Source organism: Emydura macquarii, unplaced genomic scaffold (assembly GCF_026122565.2).
Source record: "Emydura macquarii macquarii isolate MOO-44397 ecotype Brisbane River unplaced genomic scaffold, CSIRO-AGI_Emac_v2 contig_3348, whole genome shotgun sequence".
NCBI classification, from domain to species: domain Eukaryota; kingdom Metazoa; phylum Chordata; order Testudines; family Chelidae; genus Emydura; species Emydura macquarii.
The window spans coordinates 2,495,233-2,521,974 of record NW_027133485.1 but is presented as its reverse complement, the minus strand read 5'-3'; the positions used below and the strand labels follow the sequence as shown (position 1 = coordinate 2,521,974).

The following is a 26,742-nucleotide window of genomic DNA, read 5'->3' as shown; positions in this document are numbered from 1 at the left end:
GCGCCTGCGTGAAGGGGCTTGTGAAAGGTAACCCGTGGGTGAGGATGGCTGGCACCACTGACAGACGGGAATGGGAGTCTGGGGGGCAGAGGAAGATGAACCAGGCCTGTTCTGCTTCCCAGGACTTCGGGGAGGTTGAGGGAGCGGCTGGGACTGGACTTGCAGGCTGGGCTTTAACAGCTGCCCTGGATGAACTGTGCAAAGGCCCCCTGGCTCCAGGGCGAGGGCTGGGCTCGGAGGCTGTGGCTGGCGCCCGGTGCAGAGGGAGGCCGGGGCTGCCGTCTCTTGGGGATCGGCCGCCTTCTCCTCTCCTGGAAGCAGGCCGGGGCGATGCAGCCCCCTGGCTCGGGGCCAGGCCTGGCGTCATGCCAGGCCTCGCCCTTCCTGTGCTGGGTAAGGGCGTTAGCCCAGAGGGGCCTTGGCGCGTGTGAAGCCTGGATCTTCCCCTGCGCAAGCTGCTGACGCTAGAAGAGACGCTGGCACAGAGCAGGGCCAGGTGAGGGCGCAGGGACCCCGGCCTGGCGTGCTGCAGCCTGCTGGGGCCAGGTGACGTCAGCCCGAAGGCCTGGGAAGCGGCAGGGCCCCGGGACGGGGGATGCTCTGGATCCTTGGTGCGTCTGGCAGCTCCCTGCCGGGCCCTAGAAAAGTGCCTCCTCCTGCCGGGCCGAGTGTCCCTGTCCCCTCCGGTGGAGGCCCCGCTGGGGCAGAGCACTTCGCTCAGCACCCAGGCCGGGGGGCCGCGCCCCTCCACCCCCAGAAGGGATCCAAGGCCCCTCCTTGACCCCTGCGAGGGTCCCAGCAAGCATCCAGTCTGTTAGCAGCGAGTGTCCCTGCCTCTCTGAGCACTGCCCCATCTTACCAGGCTCAGCTGTGCCTGCCATGGGGCCCAGCGCTGGGCAGCGTGGGGAGTGCAGGCAGCAGAGGGGCGTAGGCACCCTTAGCCCGAGGGCCTGTGCCCAGCTCCGTCTCCCTGGCTGGGGCCCTGCGGGAGGGCACCGCAGCCGGCGTTCATCAGATGCCGGGGCGACGCTTGTGCACGGAGCTGTGCTGCGTGCTGGGAGAGAGCGTGGTATCCCTGCGCTCGGCTTGTTGCAATGCTTTCTTGGTTAGTGTAGATGGGGCCTGGCCGTGAGAGGTGTTCCCAGCCTGCTTGTGTCATGGCAACGGCCAGGTTGTGGGCTGGCTGCCGGGGAGGGGGGTGGGGGGCGTCCTGCCTCACCCCAGCAGCTTTGCCAACGGCGCTTTGCCTGCACCGAGCATCCCTCCTGGCGCCACCAAGGCATCCGGCGTGGTTGGGAGCGAGCGGGCCCCGCCATTCAGCGAGTGCTGCCCCCCGTCCCGCTGGACGCCAGCCGCGGGAGCCGTGTCGCTGTGGGCGCAGCAGGCAGGGGGTTGCCAGGCTGCGTGAGGCAAATGGGAAGCACCTGTGTTTGCGGGGAGTGCACCCGGTGGGGGGAGGCACGGGGGGGGGGGTGGGGGCTGGCTGGCTGGCTCTGGGCTTGCATGGGGGAGCTAATCCCCTCTGGAATTCCCACTGCTGTCCCAGCAAACACAGTGTTGGGTTTCAGGGCAGCTGCTGGGACGAGACAGCGACAGCTGGCGGCCGGGCAGGGGCCGACACGGGCACTGCCCCGGCCGAAGAGATTCTGGCTCCCTTGGTCACCTAGCCACGGGCGGCAAGAAGGGTCTGGCCTGGCCGGGGAGATGGCCTCGCTGGGCCCTGATGGCTCTGCCTTGCTACCCCAGCAAGAGGGTGGTTTTCTCCGGCTGGCATTGCCTCGCTGACGCCCTGCCCTGCCCGCTGGGAGGGGAGGGGAGGGGAGCTCTCTGCAGTGTCAGGTGCTGTTGGGGGGCCAGGAATCCCCCCCCCCCCCCCCCCCCGGCCTGTTCTCCTTGGGCTCTAAGGGAGGTTGAGCTGAAAGTGAGGGAATGGCAGGTCCCTAATGGGCACCCGCAGCCTGGTCCCTGCCCTACGTGTTATCTCGCCCGTGGCCTGTATGGCAGCGTGGTGCAGTGGGTTCAGCAGTGGCTGTGAGGGGAGAGCACCCCGACTGCGTCCCCCCAGCCTGCCCCCCCCAATGCACTGCCTGGGCTTTCCTGGGGGGTTCCCCTCCAGGGACCCCGCCCAGCCTGCTGATCCGGCAGCCCACAGAGGTTTGGCTGTAGGTCCAAGAGGCCTGAAGGGGAATCTGTGTGTGGGGCACCCTGGTCTCGGTGTCAGGCAGGGACTCCAGCGTGTTTCTGTGCTGGAAACCCAGGGACCCCCCACATTGCACCACGGGCCGGTGTGCCCTCCCCCCGCATAGCTGCTGCTCCCCTACCCCAGCGAAGGGCCCGTCACCAGGCCCTGCCCCGCACACTTAAATGTGCCCTCCTGGCTCGCCCATGCCCCGGCCTTGCCCTGGGTAGCTTTGCGGAGCTGGCAGAGAATTGCCAGCTGTTCTGAGGCATCATCTTGGGCTTGATGCTTTCACTCAGCTGGCGGCTGTGGGCCCCGGGTGGGACCCGGCTGCGTCTCAGAGAATCTCTGGTTCGGCCGTGGAGGGCCGCTCTGTCCATGCCCCCCCCCCGCCTGCATGCAGTAGGCCCGTGCTGGGCTGGCCACTTCTCTGAGAAGCGCTGGCGCCTGGTTCTCTGCAGGCCGGGTCCCTGCCGGCGGGAGGGCTCGGGGAATCAGGACAGGTCAGACGGGAGCTGCGGAAACACGCGGGTGTCTAACCCGTTGGAGCAGCCAAGCTGGTCTGCGCCATGTGCAGCGTCCGCCAGGATTGCAACACAGGAGCCCCCTGGCGTGTGGGGCGCAGCCAGTCCCGGCCTGGGGGACTCCACTGTTCTCCAGCCTGCCCGCCCCACGCACGGTCACGCTGCCGGGCATTGCTGTGCTGGCATGGAGGGCCTGGTGCTGCGGGCAGAGGGCTGGGCAGCTGTTACACGGCACAGCTTGTCCTGGCCAGACAGCCAAGAGCCCAGGGGGCTACCAGCTCCAACCTGGGGCCTTCAGCTCCTTTCCCCCTCCAGCCGCTGGATGCCCACCCCTGGCACGGGCCGCCCTGGCCGCGGCTGGCGGGCTGGGCCCAGCTGCCAGGATGCCTCCCGGTGGGAGCTGCAAAGCTGGTGTGGTGTGCGCTGGGGAGGGAGGGGGCCGTGCAGGCTGCGGTAGGGGACACGGGTGGGGGGCATGTTGGGGGAAGGGGGCGTGTCACTGGCGGCTTTTCCACCGTGCCCCTCGGAGCTGTGAGCCTTGACCTGCTGGGCTGGGGGCAGCTGGGAGCCGGCTGGAGCCCCCGTCTGTGTCTCAGCCTTTGCTCCCCCCATCATTCAAATGACGGGCCAAGCCCTAGCGGGAGCAGTTTGATCATGGGGGGTGGGAGCTAGGACACGTGGTTCTGGCATGGGCCCCACGGTGGTGGTCAGGTGGCATCCTCTTGCCACGGCCGTCCTGGTGCCAGTTTCCTGTCGCCTCTGGCACAGAGGGCAGGCTCCCCGAGGGGACAGTGGTGAGGGAGGGCAGCCCTTCCCACGGGCCCATTGCAGGGAGAATTGTGCTCTCACCGGTGACTGCGGGGCTGGCCTGGCCATGCGGCCACCTCTGGGGAGAAGCCCCCCGCCATCCTGCTCCCCTGAGCACCGGCTTCTCCAGCCGCTCCTCAGAGCAACTGGGCCCCGCAGCTGCTTCCCGGGGCAGCTTGTGAAAGCTGAGGGGCCCCTTGGTTGGAGGAGAGGCGGGTGGGAGACGCCCCCCCCTGCCTCGTACAGTCTGGAGGCTGCGCGGCGCGACGGGCCATGGCACTCAGTGCAGTGATGGCCCCACGCCGAGGGACAGGCCAGGACCCTGGTTCCTGTGTCCGCAGAGCCAGCGTCCCCCTGGATCTATGCAGGGCAGGGCTGGCTCTGCGGGGGCATGTGGGGCTGGCTGGAGAGCTCTTGCCCCAAGACTGAGCTGTGCAGGGGAGGGGGCTTTCTGGCTGGCCGTCCCCCAGGGGTGCAGGTCCCCATGGGAGCTGTAGGGTAGACAAGGCTCTGGCTCCCCAGCATCTGTGCCTGGGTGGGTACCAGCATGGGCTGGGAATGGCGGCTCCGAATACCCAATGCAGGCAGCTGCTGCGGCTCCCTCCCTGTCCCCGCCAGCGTCTCTGACCAGCTGGGCTCTGGGGCTGCCAAGGAGACTGTAACTGAGTCCACCCACCGTGGCTTCACAGAGCTAGCCCCGGCCGTGTGCGGCACAGCCCCACACCCTCTGTATCCCCAAGGACCCTGTCCAGGACCCAGCAGCGCTCTGGCCCTGGCGACTTGCAGCTTGCTGCCTTTGAAGCCAAAGTGCCAAGACAGCAGAGGGAACCATCCTGGCCTGGCAGCCCCGGCCCTGCCATCGGGAGCTAGCCAGGGCTGGTCCCTGGGTGTTGGGTTTTCTCTCCTGTCCTGAGGCAGGGCGGGGAGCGGGGCTCTTGTTTATACAGCCCCTGCATTGTCCGTCTCGGGCCCGTCTTGGGGTGCAGGCAGAGCTGCTCTGGGGCCTTTGATTCCACCAGGGCCTGGCTTCTATTGGCTGCATCCCCATCCCGTCCTGGGCACGCTCTTTGGGGTTCATGGGATCCCAGGCCAGATGAGGGGAGGGAGGTGCTCAGGGGCTGGGGCCCCATGGGGCAGGGGCAGCGGCGTCTCCCAGCACCATGACTGGCCAACGCTGGCACCGCCGCTCTGATGTCTAGTGTGCACACCACATTTCCCCCGCGCGCTGCCCCCGGGGCCAGGGGAGGGCTTGGCACTGGCTGGGCCTTTGGCTGCAGGCACACCAGGTGGGGAGGAGACGAATGGCGCCAAGGATGAGATCGGGCCGCCCTGGAGTGACCTCCCCCTGCCTGCACACGGCTGCCGGGGCTGGGTCTCCTGCCCCTCGCTGCAGCGTTCACTGAGCTGGGCAGGTGGGGGGGGCGTGGCTGGCGTTTCCTGCTGCTCCCTGCTGGTTTTAGTCCAGGTGATTATTGCGTAGCCGCTGTCCGAGGGGCGGGCCGGCTCCGGTGCTGTGCGTGGCCTGGCAGGCGTGTTCTCCGGGCCAGCCTGTGTGTGAGCGAGCGAGCCCCTCTGAGCTGGCAGCCCTGGACGTGGAGAACGGTCACACGCCCTTCCCCAGACGTCTCCACGTACTGGTAGTTTCCTCCCTCTCCTCCTTTGGCCCCGGCCCTGGCGAATGGGTGAGCGGGGGCCTGCGCCCCTCAGCTGTGTTGCCCTGGGAGCACGTTCTGGCTCTCCTCTCCCGCGGCGCTGCCTGCTGCTCCGTACCGGGCCGGGGCAGCCGAGCGCTTGCACTGTTTGAGCAGGGGCAGGGAAGGAAACCGCACCATGAGCTGTGTCTGGCGTGGCTGGGGATCCCGCTGCCTGGGCAGCCGTCCCCAGGCCCAAATCCTGCCAGAGCCGAGCCGGGGTGCCCCAGCCGGGCCCTGGTGCTTAGAGGGAGAGGAGCAACGGGGGCAGCCCCCATGGACCCCCGGGGGTTGGGATGTGTCACTTTTAAACCTACCAAAGCACCTGGGGTGAAACAACAGCTGGAGAACCTAGTGCAGCCACGGGGACCCCCGGCCTGGCATCACATTGTGGGGGGTTTTCTACCCCACGGCAAGCAGGGGCCGTAGGTCTGGCTGCCCCGCTGGGCTCACAGTGGGAGCTGGGTTCTCCGGAGATCCTGTGTCCCCCGGTGGAGCAGCTGGGGCCTGGGCGTCTGGCTGCGAGCGGAGCCCTGTGGGAATCCAGCCCCGTGGAGGGGTGCTGAGCACTGCACGTCCAGCCCAGAGCTGTGTGAGAACCTGGCCCAGCCCAGGCCCCGATTCTCCGGGTGCAGCTCCCACTGCCTGTGCTGCAGCGGTGCTGGGAACCGGGTGCTGTGACGCCAGCGCTGACACCCCTTTGATCCTCTGTGGGACGCGCCCCCGCTGCCGAGGGAGCCGCCTGGCAGGGGAGGCACCTGCATGAGCAAGTCCTGGCAGAGGCAGCGTGCCAGGGTGGGCCGGGGGGAGTGGGGAAATGGCAAGTGAGCCGCGGGGGTGGTTCTGGGGGTCGGGGACGTCCCTGGGCAGGGAGGCTGGTTGGACGTGCTGGGGCCAGGCCAGCGCGCTGGAGCAAAGCAGAATCAGTCACTGATCTTCCCGCCCCAGAACCCAGCACCCCCCCCCCCCCCCAACTCCCTAACCATGAACTCCAGTGTCGCAGCAGGAGATGGCGCGTGGGGGGGTAGGACCGACTCCCTCCCTTCCCCCAGCTCTGCCCGGGCCCCCACTCCAACCCCACGCAGAGGCAGCCATTCCTGAGGTGACAGCTCTGTGTGGCTGGACGGGTCCTGTGCTGGGGGAGCCCGTCTGGCTCCCCCTCCCGCCTGGGGGGGCCGGTGCTGGCTGTCCTGCCCCAGCTGAGCTCTGGGGCAAGAGGGGAGAGCCCAGGCGGGGAAGCGAGGGCCCTGCGGCTGCCTGCACGAAGCAGAACCGAGCCAGTCCCGGAGCAGAGCTCTAGGCACCAGCGCCGCGGGGGTGGCTTTGCCTCGTCTCGGCCGGGAGGGGGTTAACACGGGGTCCTCGGCCCCCTGACTGCCATGGAAACCGCCCGAGTCTTCGGGGGGGGGGGGACAGGGACAGAGGGAGAGGTGTGGGGAGCAAGGGACCAGCCACGGACAGCCCCTTTCCCTGGGGCGTTCTGGGGCCTTCACTCGGCCGGGAGCCATCACGCTCTTCCCGGTCGCGGCCGGGTCCCACCAGGGACCAGTCTTTTTCCCCACGGCATCACAAGTCCCCTCAGCCCCCAATCTGTGGGATCCTGGCCCCTCCCAACCTGCCCAGCTGTTGCCCACTCCTGGCCCGCGCTGCCGTGGCAGGGGCGTGTGGCGAGCTGCTGCGTGGGCCGGCCTGGTGAGCGGTGTCCGCTCGGCCCAAGGGCTGGACGCACTTTTCCCCTTGTCCGTGTCACCGAGGGGTGTGTCCTGGGAGCAGGGGCCAGCCAAGGGTGCTGGTTTGTCCGGGGGGAGGGGCGTCGGCAGAGCTGCTTCTGTGTGTCTGTCCCGTCTGTCTGACTCCTCTCTGCAGGGATGCTTTGGGGCCTGGCATTCAGGCTGCACTCCCAGCAGCTGGGGTCCCTGCCCCGTGTGCATGCGCCGGTCTCCTGCCCCTTTCCACGCTGCCCCACGGGGATGCGGCCCTGCTCCCCGCCCGGCCAGCTGCTGGCTCCAGGGCCCAGGCTGACCGAGTAGGGTTTGCAGGCGACCCCATTCCCCAAGCACCCCCTCCTCCGCGGGGGCCGGTGCCAGGCTCAGCCGCGCCCCGGGCCCTCTGCCTGCAGGAGCACAGGGGCTCGCTGTGGGGCAGGGAGAGGGGTGAGGGCGGATAACGACGTGGCCCTGCTGTTGCTCTGGGCCCTGCCCACCCCTCGCTCTTGCAGGCCCATGCGGGGGAGCCCCATGCCCAGCAGGCCTGGCCCGGCCCAGTGCCAGGCCCCAGCAGAGCCCAGCGACTCCTTGGCCCCGTCTGCTCCAGCACGGCTCTGCCCAGCGCCTCCTGCCCGTGTTTCTGGTCTGTCCCCCGCAGGCTTGGATTGACCCCCCCCAAAGGGCGCCTCCCCGTGTGGGTGCTCCGGAGTGACACCCCAATGCAGCACCCCGGGACCCAGGCCCTGCCCCACGGGCTGGTGTTATTCATCCCTGCCTGGCAGCCCTGGTGCCGGGGCTGGAATAAACTGCACCCCAGGGGACGCGCTTGCCAAAGGTGGGCGCCTGCTGCAGCGGGGGGGGGTTCCCCTCACCCGTGTCTGGGGGTGTCAGCGGGCAGGGGCCCCGGGCTCCTCCAGCGAAGGGGGAAGTGTCCCGAGCCCCAGGCGGCAAACGAGTCGTGGCACCCGAGCTACGGGTGACCTCTGGGGTCCAGGCTCCCCCAGGCACAGCGGTGCCCCTTAGTCCCGACCCCCAGCTCGTCAGTAGCGGGACCGGAGCTGAGCGAGCCGGCTCTGCCACGGGCTCTGAGCTGCCCTCTCCGCACGCTCCCTGCTGTGGCCGGGGTCAGCCCCAGTTCTCTGCTGACCCCCGGCGACCCTGTAGTGGGGGGGCTTGCCCCAGCTTTGTCTCGCTGGCCCTGGACTGGGAGAGGCCTGGCGTCGGGCCGGATCCCATCCGTCGCTTCCTGTGGGTGCGGGAGGCGCTGGGCGGCCCGGGGGCTGGAGATGCGACGGCCGCACGGGGACATTCTTGCAGCATTAGTTCATGGCTGTGTGCCGGGCGCTTGGCTCTCGCTGGCCTGGTTACGTAGGGGGACGTCACTGCCCTGCTTTCATCAGCTGGTGGGGAAGGGCGGCTCCCTCTCCAGCCCTGGGACAGGACAGGATGGGGCGCTGCACCCCGGGCTGGCCGGGGGCTGTTCTTTGGGGGTCCTGCCTGCTGCTGCGCAGTCTGTCCCACCCCCGGCCCTCCCCTGCCCCACCTGGGAACCCTTCACTTGCAAAGGGGCAGGCTGGGTTCTGGGAGCAGGGCAGGCAGCTGCCCCCCGGGACACAGGAGGGCTTTGTGCCCTGCCGGCTGGCAGTGCCTGGCTGGGCAGGCCCTCGCAGACGGGGGCTCTGTGCGTTGAGAGAGCGGGCCGGCGGGACGCGCCGTGCCTGGCACCTGGAGCATGGGGCTGTGTGACTGGCGGGGCGCGTGAGTGACTGCTGAGCGCCGTGGGGCTCTGCCGTCTGGGGGGGACACAGCTGTATGGGGGGGCTGAGCAGGGCCGGTGGGACCCAGGCCCTGCGATGCCCTGTTGGCCAGTGCTGCCCTTGGGGGTCATTCCTGTCCCCTCGGAGGCCAGTGTCTGCAGCTGGCGAGGTCGAGCCTCCGGCAGGGCCCTCCCGTCTGCCTGGGGCAGCAGGGCCTCTCTGATTCCCACCCCCCAGCAGTGGCTCTGACCCCCACCCTTCCCTCTGGGTCAGCGCTGGCCGTGCCGATGCGGGGATGCTGTCCATGCAGCCCTTGGGAGCAAGCGCCTGGTTTCCCGCACCCAGGCCCCCTTCGCTTCCTTCCTGCCCCCCCCCTCCGACTCACCCCTTGGCTACTCGGGCTGCCCCAGCTCCTGCAGGGGTGGGTGCCGGGGGCTTTGTCTCCCACGGTCTCTGGTTCTGCTCCAGGTGCCCCCTGCGCATCGCAGTCCCACGGGGCTGTGGGGCAGGGCACAGGCCAGGTGGGGTGGAAACTGCCACGGGGTGTGGGCCAGGCTCGCTCCCAGGGGGCTGGGCTGGCTGGGGTCCCCCTAGCCGCCCCACTAAGTCGCTTTGGCCACCTCCTGTCCTGGTATGTGGCCGTCTTGTCCCGAAATCCGCCCTGCCCCACTCCTGGGGGTGACCGGGGGTTTGAGGCCCGGCCCCCTCTGCTGGGCTGTGAGCGCAAGCCTGGGGTAGCCCTTGTGTGAGAAGCATGGGGGTCCCTGGGGCTGCCCCCGCCTGGCAGGGTGGAGAGAGGTGCCCGGGGAGCTGGGGAAGGGGAGGGGGCGCAGGCCACAGGCCCGGTGCTTGCGCGGGAGCCAGCAGCTTTCGGTGCCGCTTCTCAGGTCCCCCCTCGGCTCTTGTTCGAAGGCTAAAATCGTCCCTGGCCGTTGGGTAGGCAGCACCAACCGGCCTCCCTGCCGGCCTGGCCCAGTGCCCCTGGGAGCCAGCCCGATGCCAGGACAGCCTTGTCTGGCCACTGAGCACCCCGGGCTTTGCTGGGCCTGGCCCCCGAATGCTGCCCCGTGCAGATGACAGGGCTGGCTGCTGCGTGACGCCCCTGGCCGGCGCCGTGGGGGGGGTGTGGGCAGGCGGGTGGGGCTGTGGCATGGGGACCCCCCCAGCCCAGCTCCCTCGTGGCTTGAGATCCGGCCTGGGCTCTTGGCGCGGGAATGACCTTGTTCTCTTCCGCTTCTGTATTTCAGCCAATGCAGCAACCCCTCCCCGGCCGAGCGTCCCCCCCGGGAGTGACCAGCCAGCACCTGCCGCTGCCCCCCCACCTGCAGGAGACACCCTGCCCCCCAGGAGTGACTGGCCTGCCCCTCCCGCAGTGACCCCTACGGGAAAGAGCCTTTCCCCCCGGCGCAACCAGCTCTCCCCTGCTCCAGTGACCCCTCTGGGAGACCAGCCAGCCTCTGCCCCCCCACCTGCAGGAGAAGCCCTGCCCTCCCAGGGAGACCAGCCAGCCACTGCCGCTGTCCCCCCACCTGCAGGAGAAGCTGCTGTCCCCCCACCTGCAGGAGAAGCCCTGCCCCACCAGGGAGACCGGCCAGCCTCTGCCCCCCAGCCTGCAGGGGAAGCTCTGCCCCACCGGGGAGACCAGCCAGCCTCTGCCCCCCGACCTGCAGGAGAAGCTGCTGCCCCCCGACCTGCAGGAGAAGCCCTGCCCCACCAGGGAGACCGGCCAGCCACTGCCGCTGCCCCCCGACCTGCAGGAGAAGCTGCTGCCCCCCCACCTGCAGGAGAAGCCCTGGCTCCCCAAGGAGACCAGCCAGCCACTGCCGCTGTCCCCCCACCTGCAGGAGAAGCCCTGCCCTCCCAGGGAGATCAGCCAGCCTCTGCCCCCCAGCCTGCAGGAGAAGCTCTGCCCCACCGGGGAGACCAGCCAGCCTCTGCCGCTGCCCCCCGACCTGCAGGAGAAGCCCTGCCCCACCAGGGAGACCAGCCAGCCCCAGTGGTTGCCCCTGTGGAAAGGACCCCTACAGGAGCAAAGAGCGCAGCAGGAAATGCCCGGCTTTTCCCAGCTGCAGCCACCCCCCCCAGAGAAGCGCTGCCCCCCAAGAGCGACGGGCTGTCCCCTGCTGCGGCCGGCAGCCCCAGGCCCGAGAAAGGTGCGTGTCTTGTGTCAGGCCAGCGCAGCGCCCGGGGTACCTCCTGTCCTGTCCCCCGCGCTGGGGCAATTCCTGCTTGGCGGACAGGCCCAGAGCAGGGGCTGGGACAACCTGGGGGCCCCTATGTGAGGCCTCCCCATCCCGTGGGGCTCCTGCAGCCAGCTGACCCAGCCAGGGGACTCCGCAGGCTAGCCGGGGACTGGGGCGGGCGTGGGGCCCAGAAATAGCGGGAGCGTCCTGGCCGGCGGGGGCTCGTGGCCCAGCAGCTGCGTGTGCTCTCATGCTGGGCTCCGGCTCTTGGCTGAGGGCGCTCGCCCGGGGCAGGGAGGCCGGAGGGCTGCGGCTGCGGGGCGGGGCCGGCTCGGAGCCCCGGGGCCGGTGCAGGGCCCTGTGCTGAGCAGATTTTCTCTCCTCTCCCCCAGGTGCCCAGAAAGCCGAAGCGAGGCAGAGGCAGGCCAAGGAGCGGCGGGAGGAGCGAGCCAAATACCTGGGTGAGGAGCCAGGGTGGCTGGTGTGGCCCCTGGCAGAGCGGAGCTGGGGGGAGCGGCCGGCGGGGGGGGCATTGCAGGGCCGGGGCCGGGATAAAGACGCCCAAGGAGAGGAGCCGTGCGGGGTTAATGGGGAGGCTGGTTCACTGGGGAGTCGCAGGGGCTGCTGGTGAAGGGGACGTCTGCGAAACAGGGCCCCTCGCTGTGCCAGTCGTCGTCACCCCCCCCCCCCCCCCCCGAGTCCCACCGCGCGGGGGGCAGCAGTGTGTGGGGCCGGCAGCCCCGAGGAGCAGTGTTCCCGCCTGCGAGCGAGCCAGGGCCTCGTGCTGCGTCTGTCTGTGGCGCTGCAGGGCCCCCCGCGTCCCCACACAGCAGCCTCCTTGTCTCCCAACTACTTCCACCCTCATTCCCCCATTGTTTCCCTGAATGTGCTTTTCAGGCCGGCTTCCCGCTCCCTTTTGTGCCGGCCCCAAACTCCTCCCTCCGCGCTGAGCTGCGCCCTGGCCCCAGAGCCGCTGCTGTGGGTGCATCTGCCCCAAACCCTCCCCTGACGCCCACCGGCCTCAGGGAGGGGGCTGGGGGCTTCTGCCTGTGGGGCAGAGCCGGGCTCTTCCATGCACCTGACCCCCCCTCAGCAACGCTGCGTCCCCTCCCTCCCCAGCTCTGGGCCTCTGTAAAGCTTCCCGCGCCAGCACTGCCTGGGGGACCCTGAGGGAGGGCAGAGGTGCTGTGCCAGCTCTTCCCAGCCGTCCTCAGGCAGCGCCCCAGGCCCTGCCACGCCAGCGAGCCCTCGGGTGGCCGGCGGACGGGGGAGAAGCCCGTCGTGCTGTGGCCAGCAGTGTGGTGTTGAGGGCTGTGTCCCGGGCAGCCCTGCCTCGCTGTATCCGCCTTGGGCCATGACGGGGCGCCAGACCAGGTGGAGGACCCCCGTCGTGCTTGGCACTGGCTGGCCCCAGGAGCCGAGCGGCTCAGGGTGGACAGGGCAGAGTGTGGGCAAGGTGCCCTGGCGCTGCCCTGCACCATGTGCTGTGGAGGCAGCTCTTCGGGCTGGGTCTCCGAGTGCTTCCCGCGGCAGCTGGCTCCGGGGACCTGCGCTGCGTGGCCTGGCAGAGGCCGAGGTTCTGGGCCAGGGGCCGGGGCCTGTGGGCAGCTTTGTTTGTCCAGAGCAGATTTCCAGCGAACGGGGCAGGGCTGGGAGCAGGGGGAAGGGGCGTTGCTGGAGGCCCTGCACTGCCGTGACTTGGGGAGCTGCAGACTCTGAGCCCAGCCACCCGACCCAGGGCCCGCTGCGAAGCCTGGGGGCCGTGGCAATGGGCAGATGGAAGAACGAAGGCCTCTGCCCCAGCCGGGGTTTGGGGCCACGCCCGGCCGTGTCCTTTCCCTTGCTGCTGCCAGGCTGTGGGTGTCCCATGGGGCAGCCCCATTCTCCGTGCGCCCCTTTAGCATGGTGCAAACTGGCCCATGGGCCCTGCCTGGCCCTGGGGTGCGGAGCGTGTTGGGAAAGCCAGCAAGGTCCCTGGGCAGGAACCAGGCCGAGCCTGCCCCTGTGGCCCAGCTGGCCGGGTGCTGCAGGCTCCGGCCCCTCACTGCTGGCCTCTCTCTCGGCAGCCGCCAAGCGAGCGCTGTGGCTGGAGAAGGAGGAGAAGGCCAAGCTGCTGCGAGAGAAGCAGCTGGAGGATCGCAGGAAGCGGCTAGAGGAGCAGAGGCTGAAGGCGGAGAAGCGCCGGGCCGTCCTGGAGGAGCGGCAGAGGCAGAAGCTGGAGAAGAACAAGGTGGGTGCGGGGATGGGCCGGGCAGGGGCAGCCGCTGGTCGGCCGATAAAACACCCCTGGGGACGAGATCTCCAGGCGCAAACCGGGCGGGAAAACAGTCTGCAGCCCTTAGGAGAATCCCCCCAGCCCCCAAGCCCCCGGGCAGCTGCACCTCCCCCCCGCGTGCCCCCGACCCCCATGCACCTGCAACCTCCCGCATGTGCTGGAGCCCCAGCCCCCCTGCACCTTCCCTGTGCACCTGCAACCCCCCCCCCCCCGCATGTGCTGGTGCCTCAACCCCCCCGCTTCCCCCAAGCACCTGCACCCCCCACATCCAGTTGCTCCCCCGCCCCACAGACCCATGTCCTGCACCTCTCTCCACGTGCCCTGGCAGTGCTGGGTGCAGCCAGTGGGAGGCGCTTGTCCCGGCTCGCTCTGGCTTGGGCCCACGTCATGGCTCCGTCTCCTCCCCAGGCACCAGTTTCAGAGCCAGTCCCTTGCCCCAGTCCCTAATGCTGCCCCCCCTGCCTCCCGGCCAGGCCCTTGTGCTGAGATGCTGCTGCTCCCCCCCCCGGCCCTGCCCCTCACCCCCTCCTCTCTCGCAGGAGCGGTACGAAGCCGCCATCCAGAAGTCAGCCAAGAAGACCTGGGCCGAGATCCGGCAGCAGAGGTGGTCGTGGGCTGGCGCGCTGCACCAGAGCTCCCCCGGGCACAAGGGTGGTGAGTCGGGGGCTCAGACGCGCCTGTGGTCGGGTACAAGCTGCCTGGGCCCCCCGCTGGCATGAGGAGATGAAAGAGGAGATGGGGGGGGGGGTCCTAGGAAATCTCCGCAGTCGGCTGTGCCGGGCCTCACCCACCGAATGGCCGCGGGAGGGGCGGGGTGGGTCTGCAGTGTGCCCCCCTGCCCCCTCGCTCTGCGCAGGGCTGTTGCTCTCGGAGCCCTGTGTGCGGGTTCGCAGTGTCCGTGCGGCCCGTCGGGTCGATGGCTGGTGTCCTGTCCATGGGGGGGCGGCTCTGACGGCTGGCGCCCGGTCGCTCCCCGTCTCCAGTAGCCGGTCCCGGGCAGCTTGCCACCACCCTCTGGGCGGGAAGGGAAGTGACGTCGGCCCGGCCGGTCGTTTGTGGACGTGCAGTTGTCGGCATGGCGGCCGGTCTCTGCCTCTCTGGGCGTCCGGCGCGAGCGCAAACGGCAGCACGTCTCGGTCCCCACGATGGCCCTGGTGGAGACCGGGCGCGGTGCATGTCTGCTCTGCGTGGGGGAGCTGGCACGGCTCAGCGCAGAGCATCGTCCGGCGCATTCGCTCCGCCTTCCAGGGAGCCCCTGGCAGCCAGCTGGGCCGGGCACTGGCCAGGATTGTACCGCCGCCCCAGGGCACGGGGTTGAGCAGGGGTTGTGTGGGGGGAGTACATCGCCGCTCCGGGTCGGTGGGGCAGAGTGACGTGGGGCGTGACCGCGCCATGGCTCGCCTGGGATCAGCTCCTCTTTGACGGTGGGGAAAGGCATCGCCCCAGTTCCCCCGCCGGCGGCACCATAGGTGTGGCAGTGCTGGCGTTTCGGTGATTGCCGCTGGGCAGTGGAGGGCAGGGGCGGGTCGCACCGCTCCGAGCTGGGACTGCAGGCTCCAGCGTCTCTGCCTCAGTTGCACGCTGGCCACGGGTGTGGGGTTTTCTTCGCCGGCCGCGATGCTGGAGAGCCAGGCAGCGGCATGGGCCGGAGGGGGTGCGTGCTGGCTGGGCCAAGCCTCGTTTGCGGGGACCCCTGGGCTCCCAGGGGAGCTGGGGTGGATGGCTGAGTTTGGTTTGGTTTCTGCTGGGACCCGTCGATGGCGCTGGGTGCCCAGGCAGGGTCCCGACCTGACCCTGCCCAAACTCTGCCAGGTGCTCGAACAGCCTTCAGCTACCCAGCCAGCTGGGGGCCCCGTCGCTCTGACTCTCCGCCCCCTGGTTCTCGGGAGCCCAGCTTGGGATGCCCTGGCCCCGATTCTCCGAGGGGCTGTGCACTCACAGTGGGGCAGCCCCTGGGGCATCTTGGACCAGCTCCGCAGCCATTCCGGCCCTGGTCACTTAGCTTGCCTGCCACCCCGACCCTGCCGCCAGGGGTCTTGCGTGCGGCCAGTGGGACGTCGGGATGCACCCGCCCCTGCAGGAGGTCTGCTCCCTCGGGCTCGCCTGGCATCTGGGCAAAGGGAGATGCCCGTACCTCCAGGGAGGCTGCCTGCCCTACCCGTGGGCGCTCCGCCAAGAGGAGACTTGCAACACCCTGGAGCCCCGGGCGGAGTGCTGCATCCCAGCCGCTGGACCCCGCTCTGCTGCCCGCCTGCGCTGCCCAGCGGCTGCTGGCTCCCACCTCCCATCCACGCTCTGCCGCTCTCCCTCTGCTGGCGCCGGAGACGCTGCCCCCGCAGGATTGGGATTCGGAGGAGGCGAGCCGCCCTTTGACCCCAAGCTGGCTTTCGCAGCCACCCCTTTCTGAGCCACAGGCCCAGCTGTACAGGGCCCGGGAGCGCTGCCCACCAGGTCCTGGCAGAGGAGACCCCTGCCCGATGCGCAGAACCACTCACGGGCCGTCCCGCCCCAGGAAGCCAGAGCGCCATGGAGCACGTGATGTTCAGAGCTCCCTCCAGCGGGTGCTTACCCTGGGCAGAGGGTCCAGCAGGTGCCAGCTCTCAGTGGATTCCAGCAGCTGTCCCCCTGCCCCCTGCGTGCCGCTCCCTGGCCCAGGGCTCCGTCTCCCGTCTGCGCTGAGCTGCTCCGGCGCTGCCTCTCCGCACCTGCAGTCCAGACTTCCTCCCGGAGCCCCTGCGCCGCCCCGTGCCCGTATCCCCAGCCGAGGCCAGCTCCGTCCTGGCACCCGAGGGGAGCCCAGTGCTGCATGCAAGGGACCCCCGGCTGCCAGCCGCTGTGACCCTAATGCCCTTGTGTCTTTTCCCTCCTTTAGGTGCGAGCCGGTGCTCGGTGTCCGCTGTAAACCTCCCCAAACACGTGGACTCTATACTCAACAAGCGGCTGTCCAAATCCTCCGCCACTCTCTGGAACTCTCCCAGTAGAAGTAAGAGACCTTTGCCTTTCCCACCAGTGCATGGGGCCAGCGGGGAGAAGCAGCTGAGGGAGCTGACCCCAGCCCAGCACTAGGGAGGTGCCCCCTTGAGTGCCAGGGAGTGCCCCCCCCCCACCGCCCTTCCTTGCCCTCGCAATGCGCCGCCCGCAACGAGGGGAGAAGCCGTTTGCTGATTTCTCTTGCAGGGAGAGACTGGAGCCCGCGGGCATCGCCTCGCCTGCTGGGCGAAGCGCCCTGCCCTGGCATTACCTGCCCCCCTTGCTCTGGGAGGGGCCCTGGAGGTTCCAGGTGCACCTTCCCCAGCCGCAGGGGGCAGGCCGGGAGCACGGCGAGATGTGCCCAGTGCCGCGGAGGCGCCTCCAGCAGCCTCAGGGCCTGTGACCCCCCCACTGGCGTCAGGCTGGAGCTCGCTGCGGACTGGAGAGCCCCTGGGCCTGGCCGCTCCCCGTGGGCCGAGGGAGGCAGAGCCGTCGGGGGCGTTGGCCTGGCCTGGCAGCGCGGAGCTGTGCGGGTGGCGCTCGGCCTGTGAGCGAGAGTCCGTGCCCCCGGGCATGGCTCCCCGGCGAGGGTCTCTGTGTCGCCGCTGGCTGAGCGCAGCCTCCATCCCGGCGGGGACGGGCTGGTTCTCGGGGAGACGTTCGGTGGGCACTGAGGCCCTGTTCGGGCACTGCCCCCCGTCGTCAGCGGGAGCCCTGGGGAAGCTGCGCGGGGCTGGTCCCAGGTGTACTGGGGTCCTTGGTGCCCCTCAGGCTGGGGGGCGAGCAGGTGGGCTGCTCGTACCGCCTCTGTTAGTGTGACAGGCATGGGGGACGCAGCAGGGAGGGAACCCCCCAGGGCGCACAGGGTTGCATGCATGTGTGACCCCGGGGACGGGGCACAGTGTGCTGGGCTCACGGCTGGACTCCATCAGCTATGGGGCGGGGGGGAACCACAGTGCTCGTTTGGGAGGGGCTAGCTCGTGGTCCGGCTCCACCCCTGCCACAGGGGTCTGGCGGGACGGGACGGGGCCTGGGAGCTGGCCTGGGCCATGCCCCTCCATACGGGCTCCCAGGCACGGCGGCTCTGCTCAGGAGGGCTGCTGCCCGCCTGGCTCTGCAGGGAGCTTGCCCCGTGCCCGGCCCCGTGCCGCAGCCCCCAGGCTATTTATAAGCCCCTGAGCGGCTGCTCTGTTTGCCTGGTTGCCTAGAGATGGGAGTTTGCAGCCCAGCGGAGGTATAAATAGCCCGGGCAGCTGATGGGGGGGCAGGGCTGGCTCGGCTGGTCTGAGGGGACCTGGCTCTGCCCCCCTCCTGCGGGCACACCTGCGCCGGGCCGGGCCGCCCTCCAGGCCTGTGGGTCCGGGCGCAAGCGGCAGCTGCAGCAGCCTGGTGGGGCGTGGGGCAGGGTCTGGGTGTCGGGGCGCAGTGGGACAGGTGCAGCTGACCCCTGCGTTCAGGACTTACTGTCTGCGATGGGCTGAACCCAGAGCCTGACCCCCGGGAGCCGTGGGGCTGTGTTAGCCGGGCCTGGGGCAGAGAACGCAGGGGGTCCTTGTCTGGTGCCCCCCCTTCCCTCTCTGGCTCAGTCACTCGTGTCCCTGGCCTGGAGGGGGTTTGCTCCTGTTCCCCCCCCCCCATGAGAAGGGATTCCCGGGAGGGGGTCTGGCCGGTGTCTGAAGCTGGTTTGGGGGGGCGGTGGTTGTGGTGCAGGGACAGATGGATCCCAGCCGGGCCCAGGACGGGGGTGGGGGAGGGGGAGGCTCTTGGAGCTGCCGTGCCCGCCCTGCGGAGCCGTCGCAGGGAGAGCGTTGGCCGTCCAGGGGCAGCTGGGGCAGGAAATGCAGCTGGGAGGTTCCCCCTGCACTCTGAGGAGCCAGGAGCTGGGCCCAGGGTCCGTGGGGAGCCAAGGCCGGTGCCCCCTGCCCCACAGCCCGGCTGGTGCAAGCCGTGGGTCTGGGCCCAGAGCCAGCGCTGCTCGGGCACGGTGTCGGTCTGCGCAGAGGCCTGGGGGATGAATGCTCTGGGGAGTTGGCTGGGCGCTGCCTGCCCCACTGCCATCCTGGCGGCACCTTTGCCAGTTGGGCTCCTCTACCTGTGCATCTGTCCGTCCCTGGCTGCCCGTCTGTCCCCCACTTCCCTGGGGCTTCCCCCAGGCGAGCGCCGTGCTGGGGAAGGTGCCGGCGAGGGGCGAACCGGGCAGCAGCGGCACCAGCTACCCCAGCCTGGCCTGGAGGGGCCCCAGTGCTGCAGGGGCGAGGGCTGCATGCCGGGCTGAGTCCTTGGCCCGCTGCTGAGACCGGCCTGGCTGGTGACGGTGACCCCAGCTCCTTGCACCGGCTGGGCCTGGCGGCGCCTCGCCCAAGCTGTCCCCTGGAGTGCGATTCCCTCCACAGCCGGCCTGCCGGGGCTCCCCCTCCCTTCCCGAGCCACGGGGGGGGGGTGTCTGTGGGGTGCCCGGCTGAGCCCCCCCGGAATGGCTTCAGCCGGGCTGACGGGCTGGGGCCGGGGAGAGCAGCTCCCCAGGGCGCTAGCGAGTGGGACGCTGGGAGGGGTCCGGCCCAGCTGAGCCCATCCAAAGGCCTTGAAGCCGGGACTGCCACCGAGGGGCGTGGGCAGGTGTCCGGGGGCCCCGATCCAGGCCGGCCGGAACCTGGGCCCAGGGGTGGGAGGAGGGCGTGGGGCGTCGCTTGCTGAGGCGTGGGACTGGCAGGCAGCAAGGAGGCCAGGGAACAGGGAGGGCGGGGAAGGGGCGAGCGTTGAGCCGGCCGGCGCCAGCGTGGGCACGGCCTGAAGGCAGGGGCGCGCCTGGGCCCCGGGAGGATCTAAGGTCACCCCAAGCCTCTGTTTTTTGGCCAGACCGGAGCTTGCAGCTGAGCCCCTGGGAGAGCAGCATCGTGGACCGGCTCATGACGCCCACCCTCTCCTTCCTGGCCCGCAGCCGGAGCGCCGTGATGCTGGCCGGCAAAGGCAAGGAGCCGGGTGAGCCGGGCCCCGTGGGGCAGCCGGGGACGCGTGGCACAAGGGAGAGCCAAAGCCGTGGCGCTGGCCGCAGCCCCCGCAGGCCCCCTGCTCCCACCCATCCTGGGGTCGCCTCCGTTCCCCTGGACACGCCCCACGTGCTAGGGTCCCCCCGGCCCCTCCCGCCCTGCAGCCCCCTGACCCTGTGTGCTCTCTGCCCCCAGCCGTGCCGGTGTGCCCCCGCTCCGCCTCCACCAGCCCCCTCAGCCCCTGCAACAACCACCGCCTGCAGCACCGCTGCTGGGAGCGCCGCCGGGGGGTGGCCAGCAGCTCGGACACGCCGCCGCGCCGGAGAGCCGAGTCCTCGCCCGTGAGTGCTGCCTGTCCCCGGACGCGGCTCGCCCTGAGCACAGCTCCAGAGTGGGGGCGGGAACCGAGCCCATCGCCCCCCGACCCGTCCGGGATGGTTTGCCAGGCAGGGCCCTGCTGCGGGCTGGCCTGGGCCGGGCGCTGACCAGAGCGCAGAGCCAGCCGGAATGGATCACGTCACGTTCTGGGCAGACGCCTGCCACCCGCCAGGACCCAGCCACCCCTCGAGGGACCGGCTGGCCCTTGGTCTCCCCTGCAGAGCAGGCCTTGCCCCTGGGGGGAGCGGGTCTCAGGGCCGGCATTCAGGCTGTGCCCCACAGAGACACCCCAGTCCTGAGCTGCTCCCAGGCCCTGGGCAGGTCTCTGTGCCTCGGTTTCCCATCTGTGCTGGGGGATGACAGCCAGGGGGCTGTGCGAGATTCGCATGCCCCGAGCCGCCCAGGCCGCCCAGCCCCTCGTGACGGTTCAGCCCGTTTCTCTCCTTCCCCCCGCGCAGAAGAAGAAGGAGAAGAAGGACAAGGAGCGGGAGAACGCCAAGGAGCGCAGTGCCCTGTCCCGCGAGCGGGGCCTCAAGAAGCAGCCGCCCCTGCCCGGCAGCCAGCCCAGACTCCCCCGCCCGGCCGTGGACAGCAGGTCAGGAGCCCACGGCTGTCGGTGACCCCCCCCCCCCAAGCCTGGGCGCCGTTAGCCGCTCCACAGCCGAGCGCTGGGGCCGCTGGCTGCCTGGGGGGCCGGCTCACGCTGGGGGCTCCTCAGTTCCCCTTGATGCCTTGTTCCTCTTCGTTTACAGCCCGGGGCCAAAGAACCGGCCCTTGTCGCCTGCCACCCCCAAGCACCGGCCGGCTTCCCCCAGCCCGGGCCTCGGCTCCCCCCACAAGCCGCCACTGCCCCGCAGCGCCCACTCCTCCCCCAAGGGGCGGCCCCGGGCCAAGGAGGAGCGCAAGGAGCGTGAGAGCCAGCCGAAGGCGCGCGAGCGGAAGGAGGAGGAAGAGGAGAGGGGAGCAGCCTCCCCGGCCCTGCCTGACGTCCCCACGCCCCCCGGGCCCGCCGAGCAGCCCCCAGGTCTGAGAACACGCACCCTTCTCCAGCCGCGTCCCCCAGCGCCCCCCACCGGTCCCCCATGCTGTCAGGGTGGGAAGTGGCTTCCGGTCCAGCACCGAGCCGCGGGCATCTGGACGCGGGCTCAGGTCTTCCTGCATCCAACAGCCTCACACCTCCCTGCTCGGGAACGGCCCTGCCACGCCGTGGGGCCGGGAGCCAGGACTCCTGGGTTCTCTCACTGCCCCTGGGGACGTTTTGTGTGTGTGTGTGTGTGTGTGTGTGTTGAACTTGTCGGTGAGGCTGTGCGCGTTCTGCAGGTGCTGCTGCCCCCCCGGGCACTGCCAGCCCCACGCCAGCTCCTGCCCCGCCTTCGGGCAAACCCACGGCGGGCACCACGGATCGAGAAGAAGCCGCCCGGCTCCTGTCAGAGAAACGCCGGCAAGCCCGCGAGCAGCGGGAGCGTGAGGAGCAGGCGCGCCGGGAGCAGGAGGAGGGGGAGAGGTGAGTGGCCTGGCCCCGTAGGGCGGGGGGGGGCGGCTCGTCTCTGCCTGCCGGGACGGGGAGGCGAAGCTCATCCTACAGCCGGGGGCCCCCACACCCTGCCGGGGGCCCAAGAGGTGCCACTGGAGCCTGACCCTCGGGGGTGCCGACCGTCCCCGGGGGCTGACCCTGGAGCAGCAGGGCCCTGTGCCCGGGCTGCCGGCCCCACCCAGCTCCCTGGGGAGCCCCGCGCCGTCCCACAGGCCTGTGGGGGGCCGGCGGGCAGGAGGACTGAGGGGGCCCTGTGCCGTAGGCGCCAGAGGGAGGAGCAGGCCGAGCGGGAGGCCGAGGCCCGGCGGCTGGAGGAGGAGCGGCTCCGCCAGGAGGAGTGCCAGGCCGAGGAGAGGGCCCGAGCCGAGCAGCAGGAGACGGAGAGGCTGCAGAAGCAGGTGCGGGTGCCCGGCTGGGGCGGGAGGTGGGCGCATGGGGAGTGAAGCAGGATGTGGGGCTGGGGGAAGGGGAGGGACAGGACGGGCACAGGGTGGCGCCGTAGGGTCTGTGGTGGCAGGGGGTGAGCGGGGGCGACTCTGGGTCTTGGCCAAGGATCCCTGAGCCCCCAGCGTGGGCGGGAGCCACGAACGTGCCCTGCCACCTCGCCCTGGAGAGCAGCGTGGGGGGCCTGGAACTGCCACGTGGCAGCCGGCGACGCCTGGCCCTTCCCGACGGGAGGCTGGGCCGAGCCGGGCCAGGCGCCGTGGAGAGCTGGGGTTTCTGTCCCGGCCTGCGCTCCCCGCTCGGCGCTGCCGGTGCCCCTCACTCCCGGCCCGCAGCCCTTGTACCCGGCCCGGCCCGAGCGGCTGCCGGCCGTGCGGCCCTGTGAGGTCCCGCGGCAGAGCCAGAGCTGCGCCCGCGCCCTGCACGCAGACCCGAGACGCCCACTCCAAGACACGGGAGGGCGGGCGAGGCCCCGCGGAGGAAGACGCCCCCTCTCCCGGCGGGGCAGGGCCCTTGGCTGCGTGCTGACCCCGGGGGCTGGCTCCCCCCTGTCCCGCAGCGGGAGGAGGCAGAGGCCCGGGCGCGCCAGGAGGCCGAGAAGCAGCGGCTGGAACGGGAGAAGCATTTCCAGAGGGAGGAGCAGGAGCGGCTGGAGAGGAAGAAGGTGAGGTGGGGGGAGTGCAGGGGGGGCCTGGTGTGGGGCAGGTGGGGACGGAGACGGGATGGGGAAGTGGGGCAGGGTGGCGGTGGAGCGCAGCGCAGGGCAGGGCAGGGCAGGGGGCGGTGAGAGGGGAGGCCAGGTGGGTCCAGGCACAGTGGGGTAAGGTGGGGGGCAGTAGGGCAAGGCAGAGCCGTGGGGATGGGGAGCAGCTGGGGACAGAGCTGGCGGCTGGGAGGGGGAGAGCCCCTGCCGGAGAGGGGCAGCTGGTTGTCCAGGGCCCCCTGCCCTGCTTTCCCCACGGGTGTCTGGCGCAGGGGGGCAGCTGCCCCTGAAGCCCGCGTTGGGTCAGCCAAGCAGGCTTGGACCCGGCCTGCCCGGGCCCAGCTGGGGCAGGTGTGGGGCGTCAGGCGAGGGGTGGGACTGACTCCCCTTCTCGCTCCGCAGCGGCTAGAGGAGATCATGAAGAGGACGCGCAAGTCGGACGTGGCTGACGCCAAGGTGGGGGCCTGTCGGTGCGGCGTGGGGGGCTGCCCGCCCTTCGGGAGCCGCGGTAACAGGCCTGGGGGGAGATTCTGGGCCCAGCCCTTCCTGGTTCTTCGGTGGGACGGGGCTGGCGGCTGCCCGGGCGGGGCGGGAGGGGAGAGGGCGGGGGCCGGGGCTGTGGAGGTCTGCGTCCCGTGCGGGCTGCCAGACTGGCCTGTGTCCCAGCAACCTCGGGCTCACACCCTGGGCTGGGGCTGGAGGAGTTGGGGGGCTCCCCCCCCCAGCATGGGGTCCTGGCTGCAGGGCGTTTTCCTTGCCCCCGCCCGTTCAGCGCTCCTTCCCCCCGCAGAAGAAGGACGAGAAGAAAATGGTGAATGGGAAAGACCCCAGCCAGGAAGCTGACGCCAGCCCAGGTAAACGCAAGGGCCCCGGGGCTCTGCAAAGCTGCACCCCTCCCACCCCCCCCAGCTCGCATGAGAGAGCCCCAACCCACCCCCTGCCCCTCCGGCCGCACCCCTCGGCCCCATCCTCACCCTTCCAGGTGACACCCTCTGCCCCCAGCCCAGGCAGCCCCCTCCCCAGATCCCTCCCCACCAGGCCAATCCGGCCGGGCCCTCCCCTGACCCAGCCTAGCCCGCTGGCCCTGTGAGACCCCCCCAGACCCGCACACAGCAGGGCTCCCGGGCCAGGCCTGTGTGGGACACCCATTCTCCACTGGGCCTGCACATGCCCCTTCCCCACCCCCACTCCTGGGGGCCGGTCCGTGGGGGGGCTGAGCCGTCTCTGCTCTGGGCCTCAGGCTGCGGGAAGCGAGCAGGGCCGCTGGCGAAGGAAGAGGAGCTCCCCGAGTCGGCGACGCCCAGCACCGAGAGCCAGGGTGTGCGGAGCCCGGGGCCCGAGGGGCCGCAGCCAAGGTATGTGCCGGGGGGGAGGCGCCGGGCAGGGCAGGGCAGGGGAGCTGGGCCCACGCTGGGGGCCAGGGCGGCTGGGAGCGCCCAGCCCCGGGGCCAGGGGTGGCTGCAGCTCGGCAGCCCCTGAGGGTTGGAGCAAGGGGGTTTGGGGCTGGGATCTGTGAACCCCGATTCCCCCGTGTGTCACTGCAGCCCCCCCAGCAAGGAGGCGGCGCCCCTGGTGAATGGTTTGCAGTCCGGCAAGGAGGCGGGCCAGGCCCTGCAGGGCGTCCTGGAGCTCTCGCAGCACAGCGGGGGCAGCGCTGACCCCCTCATCTTCCGGGAGGAGGAGCCCTTCCTCAAGAAGGCCGTCGTCAAGCCCCCCCAGGTCACAGGTAGGAGCCTCCCCTGCCGTTTGACGCCGCTGCAGGGGCGTGGGGCGCGTGGCTCGGCGGTGGCGGGTTAGAGGCCCAGCAGGGTGGGGGTGGGCTCGGCTTGGCCCTGGCAAAGCCCCGGAGCAGCAGAGGGACAGCATTGGCCTGCAGCAAACCTGGGCGGCGCCGTGGCCCCTTGCGTCCGGGCTGTCCTGCTGGGCCTCCCCCCGTGGGCGCTGTCTGGGCCGGTGGACGCTGGGCCCGGCTCTCCTCGCCGGCCAGGCTGGCAAGCGGCGTCCGTGAGCCGCCCCGGCTTAACCTGGCTCCCCGTTGTCTCGCCCTCTGCCTGCAGAAGTGCTGTGAGGGGCAGGGGCGTCTCTCCGGGCCGAGCGCCCGCGCCGCGGCTGCCCCGGCACGGGGGCAAAGAGAAGAAGTGCCAATTCCGGACTGTCTCACCGAACTGTAGCTGTTACCAGAAGTAAAACCACGTCGCCCCCACCTAGCACCCCCCGAAGAGGATGAACTGGGCAGGGCGGGGGGCCGGGGCGGGGTGGGACTCGCCCGCCCGCCAGCCCCAGGGACTCTTGGTTTCTCTTTTTGTTCGTTTTTAACATGCACCTTATCAGACTGACGCCCCCCCGCAATTCCCAGCCGCGCCGCCCCCGCCGTGTGGTGTAATCATGTAGTTATTTAACTTGCTGGGTACCGTGTATGTGAATAATGTAAATAAAGCTCCGTGTGACACCAGAGCCGGCAGCCAGGCCCAGCTCTCTCCGTGCAGCAGGCCAGGCCCGGCTTGTGGCCTGGGCCGCAAGGGTGGCGGGTGCAGGGGGCTGGATGGCAGTGTGTGCGGGAGCCCCGGGGGCTAGGTCTGTCCCACTGGCACAGGCCGGCTGTGTTCATGGGTCTCGGGCGATCTCCTTTAACCTCCCATGGCCGGTCCCAGCCAGCCCCTGCGTGTGTGTGTGTGTGTGTGTGTGTGTGTTGCGCGCTGGCTCGGTGCCCCTCTGACAACTGCCGCTGTACAACGTGCCACGCTCCTTGGCCGCCGCGGGCGCGGGTCTCGGCGCTGTGCGTGTGGGAGGGGCTGTGGGGCTGCGGCCGCCTGGCTGGGCGGCGTTGTGACAGTGTTATGCCTCTGAACAACCTTCTCAAACAATAAAACGGAAGAGCCGCCCCGCCTCTGCCTCTCTCTGTGCACTCAGCTCCTGCCAGCCGCTCCTGGCCCCTCGCTGCGGCTGCGTCCCACTCTGCACCATGGGGGGACGGCTGCGGAGCCGCCTGGACGGAGGGGAGGGCTCAGCAGTCTCTTAATACGACGCCGGCGCCCCGACCCAACGCTGAAGACAAATGCACACGGCCCATCCCTGCCGCGTTGGGCCCAGCAAAGGGAGACAAGGGTCAGCGGGGCCTGTCCCAGCCCCTCACCCTTTGTTCCCCTCCCTTCGAGCTGGGCTCTCCAGGCACAGCAGTTCCTCCTGGAACCTGAGCAGGGAGATGCTAACCCTGGCCCCCCGGGATCACCTCGCTGGGAGCAAAATCTGGGCTCAGCAAACCCAGCGTAACTTACGGAGGATGGGGCGGCTAATGGCTCTTTAATCTTTTTGTCTGTGAGAGATTTTGCTGCAGGAACTGAGCTTTCCTGACACGTTACCGCTGCAGGCCAGGAGATGGCAGCAACTTTTCTGCTCTTCCTTCTCTGCTGACGGGGAGGCTGGATCTCAGCAGGCCCCGTCTTCTCTCCTGGGCAGTTGCCAACATGCGCTGGTGCCTGGAGGTGCATGAAGTTAGCTACAGGATCCTGGGTCACAGCCCTGGTACAACTCCACTGAGCCCAGGAGATGCCTCAGAGGAGCAGAGCAGGCCCCTGGAGATCCATCCAGCCGGAGCTGCTGGACCCAGCCGCTGATGAGGCAGGCCCGCCGTGTGCAGCTGCGTCCCTTTCGCAGAATTCGCCCCGACCCAATTTTTTGTTTTTGTGAATTTTTTTTTTAAACAGTCACAGTTACTGAAAAACCTTCCTGAGATTCTCCATCCACCTGAAAGCCCCTAAATGTCCCTTTAAACCGTAAACATGGGCTTTCAATCAAAGGGGGGAGGGGAGGCAGATAGTTTTCTGATACTTGAATTTTTCACAAAACACAAACTTTCAATAACGACCAAGTTGCTTGTATTTCTCCCACCACCGTGAGCAACTGCCTGCGACCAGCCCGGCAGTCCCAGGGCTAGAGATGGGAGTCCGGTAGTTCTTTATGACGGAAAGTTTATTGCAAATACCCGGCAGGTCTGGGCCAACCGCCAGCGTAGTGGGTCTGCGGGCACAGCCCAGCCAGTCCTAGGAAGCCTCTGTTATCCAGACCTTCCTCTTAGCTGCAAGGTCTGTCGGTTATAGTGAAGGTCCCTTGGATTAGCGGGAACGTGGCGAACGCAGTGGGTGGAGATGCACCGTAGACAGCATGACCTCGCTCCTGCCTTTGTGTGGTTTGGGGATTCTGAGGGGCAGACCAGGCAGCCTTGGGCTGGGCAGACGCCTCCGCTACGTGCTACATACATTACCGCCGGTGTAAGCTCTTCGGGGCAAGGACTCTCTCGGTGTGTGGCCGTGCAGCGCCCAGCGTCTCGGAGCTACGCCAGTGCCAGTAAAACTAATAGCAGTGCTGCGAGGCCGTGGGGAGGTTTCACCTTCAGCCTCTGCCCTGTGTCGCTGCCTCCCTGCCTGGACCATGCAAGCGGAGAAAGGGAGCTTTCAGGGCCAGGGGGTGTGTGAATCACGGAGATGCTGAGGCGCAGTCATTTGTGCCCAGCTGTGGCTCCTGGCGGGGGAGCCCACCCGTCCCCATCGCATCTCAGAGTGGGGGGCTGTGGGGTCAGCAGCCTGGCTGGGGCCCCGTGAGCCCAC

At 69.7% G+C, this 26,742-nt stretch overlaps 1 protein-coding gene across 3 annotated transcripts in view; it reads left to right on the top strand.

Annotated features, from left to right (window-relative positions):
• MAP7D1 (MAP7 domain containing 1) overlaps nucleotides 1-25,019 on the top strand; it is a 33,735-nt gene extending 8,716 nt beyond the window's left edge. Inside the window, exons 2-18 of one of the 3 annotated variants that reach the window (XM_067533733.1) lie at nucleotides 9,912-10,817; nucleotides 11,240-11,308; nucleotides 12,914-13,077; nucleotides 13,662-13,776; nucleotides 15,995-16,105; nucleotides 18,949-19,059; nucleotides 19,275-19,420; nucleotides 19,916-20,052; nucleotides 20,210-20,481; nucleotides 20,778-20,961; nucleotides 21,254-21,389; nucleotides 21,995-22,099; nucleotides 22,541-22,594; nucleotides 22,929-22,992; nucleotides 23,379-23,493; nucleotides 23,683-23,864; nucleotides 24,196-25,019. In XM_067533733.1, the coding sequence (XP_067389834.1) occupies nucleotides 9,912-10,817; nucleotides 11,240-11,308; nucleotides 12,914-13,077; nucleotides 13,662-13,776; nucleotides 15,995-16,105; nucleotides 18,949-19,059; nucleotides 19,275-19,420; nucleotides 19,916-20,052; nucleotides 20,210-20,481; nucleotides 20,778-20,961; nucleotides 21,254-21,389; nucleotides 21,995-22,099; nucleotides 22,541-22,594; nucleotides 22,929-22,992; nucleotides 23,379-23,493; nucleotides 23,683-23,864; nucleotides 24,196-24,206 (2,882 nt within the window). In that variant the 3' untranslated portion in view covers nucleotides 24,207-25,019. Of the gene's footprint in view, nucleotides 1-9,911; nucleotides 10,818-11,239; nucleotides 11,309-12,913; nucleotides 13,078-13,661; nucleotides 13,777-15,994; nucleotides 16,106-18,948; nucleotides 19,072-19,274; nucleotides 19,421-19,915; nucleotides 20,053-20,209; nucleotides 20,482-20,777; nucleotides 20,962-21,253; nucleotides 21,390-21,994; nucleotides 22,100-22,540; nucleotides 22,595-22,928; nucleotides 22,993-23,378; nucleotides 23,494-23,682; nucleotides 23,865-24,195 lie in introns of all 3 variants that reach the window. The other 2 variants (XM_067533731.1, XM_067533734.1) reach the window with 2 other exon arrangements.
• Nucleotides 25,020-26,742: the final 1,723 nt, after the last annotated feature.